The 8,832-nt window shown below is 32.1% G+C and overlaps 1 protein-coding gene across 1 annotated transcript; it reads right to left on the bottom strand.

The window, feature by feature from the left end:
- Positions 1-1,548: 1,548 nt before the first annotated feature.
- On the bottom strand, positions 1,549-8,590 carry bloc1s5 (biogenesis of lysosomal organelles complex-1, subunit 5, muted). The gene is made up of 5 exons (XM_073831018.1): positions 8,421-8,590; positions 7,772-7,854; positions 7,356-7,485; positions 4,014-4,072; positions 1,549-3,051 (listed from the first exon to the last, which is right to left on the bottom strand). Exons 1-5 carry the CDS (start codon positions 8,440-8,442, stop codon positions 2,878-2,880), a joined length of 468 nt encoding a protein of 155 aa, XP_073687119.1. The 5' UTR covers positions 8,443-8,590; the 3' UTR covers positions 1,549-2,877.
- Positions 8,591-8,832: the final 242 nt, after the last annotated feature.

Genomic DNA, 8,832 nt, shown 5'->3' with positions numbered 1-8,832 from the left:
AAATAAATACATAAATACACAAACTAAAACAAATTTTTGCTTACTGGCTCAAGTCAAAATATATTCACCTTAAAGTCCAAAACAATATTCTGGTCTCTAGATATGACTTGGGTCACTCCTACAATGTACAGTACAGACCAAAAGTTTGGACACACCTTCTCATTCAAATGAATGAGAAGGTGTGTCCAAATTTTTGGTCTGTACTGTATATTTTTCTGTTTATTAAAGTTTTTACTCTACATTTGTGCAGTTTTCAGTGGGTTAGTGATATTTTTTAAATATATATAATATTAATAATTGAATATTTTTAAATGGGTTTTTATACAAAAACTGCTTTTTTATGTAAAATTCACTTTATAAAAGACCCACATTTCTAACTTTAATTCATGGGGATAACATGGATAATTTCACATGGTTTAGTGTAAGATTTTTGCCCATCATTTGGAAAATCCAGTTTGCTATTTGGTATTTGACCACCTGAAAGATATTTTTTCACAAGTTTTTTCAGTTGAATTCATATCTACAGCACAGACCAAAAGTTTGGACACACCTGAATGAGAAGGTGTGTCCAAACTTTTGGTCTGTACTGTAAGTCATTGAGAAGTTTTTTGTCTTCAATGAATAAACACCCCAAAGTGAACATTTTTACACATAATGTCAGTGGTTCTAGTCGTTTTCAACTCACATCTAAAATTCGAATGTACAAAAATTTTAATCCAGATTGTTCTATCTAGTTATGACTTGGAAAATCATTAACCCTAAGTATAAGCAATTTAGTAACATAGCAAACACTAAACACAATCTCATGGCAATATATAATCTGCTATATGTAAATTTTGGCGAATTGGTGGTTAATTCATACCTTTTGGTAGGATCTACTTACGACCCATTGACAGCTATGTTTAGTCATAACTTTACATGAAAGAAGCTGGAAAAGCCACACCATGACCAACAGCATCTCTAAGAAATATCTGAAATAATACCTTCCACTGATGCATCCACACAGAGAAACACCTTGACTAATGGTAAACAGACTTGTTGTGGTTACATTAGCAGTGTGTAAATGCTCAGGACATAGCATGTGAAGAACTGACAGTCCAATCGCTCCACCCGTGTCAGAGGCAGCTCAGATTCAGTGAATGTGCTTTCTGACCTTTTACTATTGTGTGGAAAACACAGGGACATGTGAGGAGAGAGGACAGATTTTTGGCCAAGATCGCTTTCAGTCTAAAGCAGGTGAACAGATGGCCTTAAACACATTCAGACATGTTTAATGCAAGAGATTTTATACATACAGTACAAACACATGTAGGAAAAAAACTGTCATATAAGAGGGTATTTAGTTGTGTAAATGACTATGACTAGATGTGAACTTAAAGGATGTGAGAGGCACATGTGTGCCACAATGGATGTTTTTACAAAGATTGAAAGCTCATGAATAAAGGCATATCGAAAGACTCTGAATTAGATGTTACAGGCTTGAACTCTTCGTACTTACTAATGCATAAATATATTAAATGTAAATATAATATTTGATAAACCTTCAGCTTTTCTCAATCAATTAATCACCTTTATTTATACAGCTCTTTTAACACTATGGGTTGTGTCAAAGCAACTTTACAGTATTAAATAGGACAATAGTATCAATAGTGCAAAAGTTCCATGTTGCTGCAAAAATGAACAAGGCCACCGAGAAATACAGTTAATGTCAAAAGTTTACATACATACATGGCAGAATCTACAAAATGTTAATTATTTTACCAAAATAAGAGGGGTCATACAAAATGCATGCTGTTGTTTTTTTTTATTGTGTTTTTTGTTTAGTGATAGTTGTTCACGAGTCCCTTGTTTGTCCTGAACAGTTAACAGCCTGCGGTTCTTCAGAAAAATCTTTCAGGTCCCACAAATTCTTTGTTTTTTCAGCATTTTTGTGTATTTTTTTCAACCCTTTCCAACAATGACTGTATGATTTTGAGATCAATCTTTTCACACTAAGGAAAACTGAGGGACTTATATGCAACTTACAGAAGGTTCAAACATTCTCTAATGCTCTGATGCAGATAGAAAAACAAAGAATCAAGAGCCAGGGGTGTAAACTTTTGAAAAGAATGAAGATGTGTAATTTTTTCTTATTTTGCTTAAATATCATATATATATATTTTTCATTTAGTTCTGCCCTCCAGAAGCTACAGAAGATACCTACGGTTCAAAATACACAAAAATGGTTCAAATACACAAAAAATGATGTGTGTTCTGAGTACACACACACACTATTCTCAGTGTGAAAAGATGGATCTCAAAATCATACAGTCATTGTTAAAAAGAGTTCAAATACACAAAAATGATGAGAAACTAAAGAATTTGTGGGACCTGAAGGATTTTTTCTGAAGAACAGCAGGCAGTTTAACTGTTCAGGACAAACAATTTTTATTTTTGTGAACAACTATCACAAAAAAAAAAAAAAAAAACACATGTGGATCATTCAGGTAACAACACAGTATTAAGGATCATGTAAAATTTTGAATGGGGTAATTTTTTTATAAATTTAACTATAATTTTCTCTTGTGGACTATATGTAAACATATTTTTTGGTGAAATATCTTAGCCAGATCAGTACTAAATAAAAAATAGCATGCATTTGGTATGATCCCTCTTATTTTGTTATTTTATATATATATATATACAGTATATATATAATAATTTTTTTAACGAGGGGTTGCAATAACATGCAACTTGTTAAGCGATGACAGAATTTTAATTTTGTATAAAACATTTCTTTTAATGTCATCACTGACAACATCAACAAAATGGAAAAAGGAAACTACACTACACTGATATGTTGTAAGTAAAACACATTCATTAATATTTTATAGAGTTTCAGAAGCTGCTGTATTTGGCCAGGTCTTTTTTCATGTCATTGTATTGAGCACTGAGTCGGCCCACAGCTTTAACATGCTCCTCATCCACCTCCTCCTTCAGACGAGACTGCTCCTTCTGAAACTCCTCCCAGTCCTGCTTCCGCCTCTCTGCACATACCTGCAGATGTGTGTTCTGAGTACACACACATCAACATACAATATATCAATTACTTATCATTAGCTTTCATAAGAATTTTTTGCAACTTGACTAATAAAATGCTAAAAAAGTGTTTAGTACACAATGGCTATGGTCTACTACCTACTGCATACTACACAAATGACAAGGCGTGCATTTTTGAAAATAGTTAGTGAAACAGTATGCTTCAGAGTCTAAAGCAAAAAATGTTCAAACTATTTTCAAAACTATTTTCAAGACCTCTTCATACTGTTTAATTCAGCAAGTAGATTTGTTTTATTTGTGATCTACACAAAAAAAATCTTACTTTAAACTATATTTCTTTGCTTTTACTTTATGTAATTATCTAAAATGTGTTGAGTTAAGCATTATTTTATAGTGTGATTGTTTATGCTGTTTTACTCCAGATTAGTATTTAAAATGCTAATGTACTATTAATAAAAGCCAATTACAGTTAGTGATCAGAAAAACAAAGTTAAACAGAAAACAGAATTGAACCAGTTGCTTTATAATATGTGTGTTTCATTGTTTCAAAGCAATTGAAATGCCATGCTTGCTGGTAAGAATGGTGTAAGTGTAAACTGATAAATGTTTTACAAATACAGTGCATTTAATGTATTAATTGCAAAATTACATTACATTTTTTTCTGTTAAAATGTATTACATGTAAAATAAGGAGTCAAGCATAAAAATTGAAGATCAAGCAAGCACAGTGTACAGTATTGTGTACTGCTGTGTGCTCTGTTCTACAGTGCACATTTTATTAAAGGTAGGTAATCCAAGTATTTCAAGCATACAGAAAATTTACATACTGTAGAATTAGTATGTTGGCATGCTACAGTATTCTGAACACAGCCGCTCTATATCAGGGGTGCCCAATCCTGTTCCAGGAGTTCTACTTTTCTGTAAAGGCTGGCTCCTGCTCTATATAATGTTGAAATTATTTTCTCCAAATGTACCTGTTCAGCCTCTAGCTCCCTCTGCTGGATCCTCTGTGCCATATGATTTGCTGCTTCAACTACAAATAGAAAAGCAAATACAATATTCCCATTAATACACTAACCTTTATTTTAGAACATTTAACTAACTAAATAGATAAATAAATAAATACAGACCAAAAAACAAACAAACATTCTCACGGAACTGACTGTCAGCGTCAGCAAATATCACTGATGTAAAAATTGAATGCCAAAATAACATTTCTTAAATACAGTGAGTACATAATTATTAGGCAAGTTGATATTTTGATCATTTTTTTTTTTCAAGCACATTCAATTCCACATCACATCAATTTTAATAGCTACTATTAATTTTGTATAATCATTTATATGTGATATATAATTGTCCATAAAGGCTGGAAGTTAAAAGCTTATTATATTCAGGTGTGCATAATTATTAGGCAGATTTTCTTTTACAGATAAAATGAGCCAAAAAAAGAGATTTAACTCAGACCGAAAAGTCAAAAATTACTAAATGCATATCTAGAAATATTCAAAACTAATGCAATACGAAAATTGCAAAGTTAAGGCATGACCATTGGACAGCAAAATGCTCATTGGGTCAGCATGGTCAGAAAAAACAAGTGGAGAAGAAAGGACGCAAGTTAACTGCAAAAGAATTAAGAATTAAGGTGAATAATTAGGTGTGAAACCACCAGGAACCATTTAGTCTCCAGCGCCACTCCAGGACTGCAAGGTGTCAGATTCTCTGAGACTTTGCTTGGGTAAAAAATCCAAAAAATTACCCTCATTTAATAAGAATAGCATGCTGAAGTGTAGTGGAATACACAAAGACAGATTTTTTATAGGCTTTATAGACATATAAGTTGAAAGTGACTCTCATTTTTCAGTAATTTATTTTATAAAGAACAGCATGCTGAAGTGTTGTGGAATACATGAAGTCTGATTTTATTTTTTTATAGTCTTTATAGACCCTTGGAAGACAAGCATCACATCCTCTTGTACCACGTTTAGAAAACGTATCTTTCAGAATCTGGCAGTAAGTTCATTTTTTAGTCTATCTCTGCAAAACTGAATTTTCAGGATAGGAGATGGACTAAAACAATTAAGATACATTTTCCAAACATGGTACAAGAGGATGTGATGCTGATCTTTCACGAGTCTATAAAGACTATTAAAAAAATAAAATCAGTCTTCATGTATTCCACAACACTTCAGCATGCTATTCTTATCACAGTTTTTTACAGACGCTAGGACACATTTCTCAATACTTAGGTCACTTTTGCAAAACTCTTCACACAGTGAGCACAACAGAAGTCTATGTGGGCTAAACTGAGGATCAATAATCATTGTTTTGGCACAAAATGCATTCAATGACTACATCTCTCAAATTTCATGAATTCTTTTCTCACTCAGACACAACAACTGCCAAAAATCTTTTTACGTACAGGACATTTTGCACGTGCTTACATACTGTTTTCAATACTGTTAAACTTATGTTCAAAACAATAACATAATGCAAAACTGAATAAGACAGCAAAATTCAACAGCAATATTTTATTGAAACATATTTCAAATCTAAAAATGCATAGATTAGCATTACTATTGTATCTGTATCAGTGGATGGTGTGTATACAAATTCTTGTATTTTGGAATTACTTAGTGCAAAAAAAATAAAAAAAAATAAACAACATAAAATATTGACGAATTCTGCATCATGTCTGATTCATTCCAGTAACATATATTGCAGTTATAAACAATATATATTGCAATTATAAACAGAGATGTGTCCTTGTTTTACACAAGAAAACACTGTGTAATGCTACATGTTGTTAGTGTTTTTTAGGTCATTGTTTTGTGGGTGACAAAGTGTGTTTGTCGGCTGTCAACCTTTGCTAGTGTTCTGGAAGAATGAGCTTATTTGAGACCTGAATAAAGTGTTTTGGTAGTTGTAGTGCATTTTGAATGTGAAATGAACTGCTTTGCCAAGCTGAAAGTCGGTTAGGAGAATTGTGTGAAGAGTTTTGCAAAAGTGACCTAAGTATTGAGAAATGTGTCCTAGCGTCTGTTAAAACCTGTAACCTCGTACTTCTGTAGACTACAGATAGGTTGCAGTTTCATGCTAATCCAGTGGTCATCCCTTAACTTTGCAATTTCTGTATTGCATTAGTTTTGTATATTTAGGCATTAAATAATTTTTGACTTTTCAGTCTTTTCAATCTCTTTTTCTGCTCATTTTATCTGTAAAAGAAAACCTGCCTAATAATTATGCACACCTGAATATTTTTTCCACTTCCAGCCTTCAATTATATATCACTAAATGATTAAATACAAAATTAATAGTAGTTACACTATTAAGATTGAAGTGGTTTGGAATTGTAAAAATGTGATCAGAAATATCAACATGCCTGATAATAAAAAACATGGGTATATTTGTAGTAATAGCCAAAAATACATTGTATGGGTCAAAATTTTAGATTTTTCTTTTGATGCCAAAAATCATTAGGATATATAAGTAAAGATCATGTTCCATGAAGATATTTTGTAAATTTCCTACCGTAAATATATCAAAACTTTTTTGATAAAAAAATAATAATTTTTGATTAGTAATATGCATTGCTAAGAACTTCATTTGGACAACTTTTAAGGCAGTTTTCTCAATATTTAGATTTTTTTTTTTGCACCCTGAGATTCCAGATTTTCAAACAGTTGCATCTTGATCGCAATAAAAAAAAATTGACCCATATAACTGGTTTTGTGGTCCAGGGTTACAAATGAGTTTTTTCGTCACAGATTTGGGAAAACAATGCATTACATCACTTTCAAACTTTTACTGTTTTTGCTGTACTTTGGATCAAGTAAATGCAGGCTTGGTGAGCAGAAGAGACTTCTTTAAAACATTAAAAACTAACTTGTGACTAGTAGTGTATTTTGATAAAAGAGGAGCTTTCACTGGAGGAAGCATTTTTGTGGCCAGAATTTACGGTTTAAATTTATTATTATTACAAACATGCAGCTTTTCATTTCACAAGACGTTAATTAATTGTCTGGAGCCATGCATTCACTGCAAATGATTCATTGGGAAGAAAGTGATGTAATGCTAAATATGTTTCAATGAAGAAACAAACAAATCTACATCTTGCATGGCCTGAGAGTAAGTACATTTTTAGCAAATTTAATTTTTTGGGTGAAAATGAAAACAATTCAATTCAACACATTAAAGCAGACTTTTTTATATTACACCATTTTTTTAAACATTACACAATATTTATTAAACATGCGTTTCTTTCCTCTTCATGTTGACACTTCATCACACTCTTTACTGTAAATGAAGAGACTTACGTCGTGTGAGAGCGTCACATAGTTTCTCATGCATACTCTCTGTGCACCGCGGCAGATCATGTTCATTTGTGTCCGACGTCATCTTATTCAGATTTTCAAGTAGACGGCATTCTCTGAAAGCACGCTTCTCCTGAGGAAACACAAACAATTCTAGTGTAAATTTGGCTGTTGTCAGTATATCACAGGTCAAAGAACATGACTCAAAGGACAATGCCACCATTGTGGATGTACTGTAGTCAGTCCAGGAATGTATTTATACTACACACTTGTATATCTAAAGAACACAATTAATCAACAATTGACAAGTTCTTGATTTAACTTTCATGAATAGCTCAAGTGCAGGAATTTAAATGCAACCATACATGTTTTCTTAATTCATTTAAAAAGCAACTACCAAAATAAAGATATGTAATAACCTCAAACTCCCTGATGAAGTATCTGATTTCTCCCTGCAAGACCGGCCTGTGATCAATCAGTCTGGACTGAATATCACCAACATCTGTGAAAAACAAACAAACAAACATTGACTCATTAAATGAATGTCACAATTTAATAGAAGTTAACAAACCAAATAAGATATCTAATGTATTTTGAACTATTTACACTTCATGCTAGGTTTATGTTAAGTCTAACATATCTGATGGTCTTTGCTATGAAACATATTTTAATATTAAAATTTTGAATTTTACCTCAAACTGGATTGTGTAATGCTTAAACTATTAGTAGTTTACGAAACCTGCAGTTAGAAAAGGTCTTGAATTTTGGTGTGCAGTCAGCAGCATTTTTACCTATCCTATAATAATATAGTGTCGTTATTCAGCTCAGCTCTGTCCAATTGTTCAAGGACCTAATTTACTATTAATTTAAAAGTAAATGGATTTATTTTACTGAATATCGGTAACGTTAGATCGCTTACTATGCTTTGTGTCACAGCCATAGACAAACACAGAAAATTGCTAGTGTAAATAATCATTGCACATTTAATGCTCGAATAATTTTATCTGTATTAACTGCAACGAAAGACGTCTAAAATGCGTATTACTTCACATAATTAACATAACTCACCCTTTACTATCTTCTCCATCATCACGATCTGGTTAATCTGACAGTTTAACAATATTATATTTATTATTCTGTCAAATGTTTTCTATCCTCAAAGTCTGATGGTTGAGAAATGTAAATAAGTAAAGTGAAACGTTTCTTTGCAGAATGTTACAGATGGAAGTGTCACATTCTTCAACGAGTCACGTGCAAACAATAACAGAAAATAACTCCAAAATAAAAGTCCCAAAGTGAACTTCAAAATAAAAGTGAATATAAAACAAATGTCCCTTCACGTTCCACAACAACCTTTTTGAGGTACATGAAATTTAAACTTCGAGAAAATTAGTGAGCTTATATCAGCTTATACCAAATACAGTTGTATGTTAATTGCACATATATTTTGTATATTTTCTTAGTTTAATAAATAGCTCAT

The sequence above is a fragment of the Garra rufa genome, chromosome 24 (genome assembly GCF_049309525.1).
Source record: "Garra rufa chromosome 24, GarRuf1.0, whole genome shotgun sequence".
NCBI lineage: Eukaryota > Metazoa > Chordata > Actinopteri > Cypriniformes > Cyprinidae > Garra > Garra rufa.
This window is presented reverse-complemented; position numbering and strand designations above follow the sequence as displayed.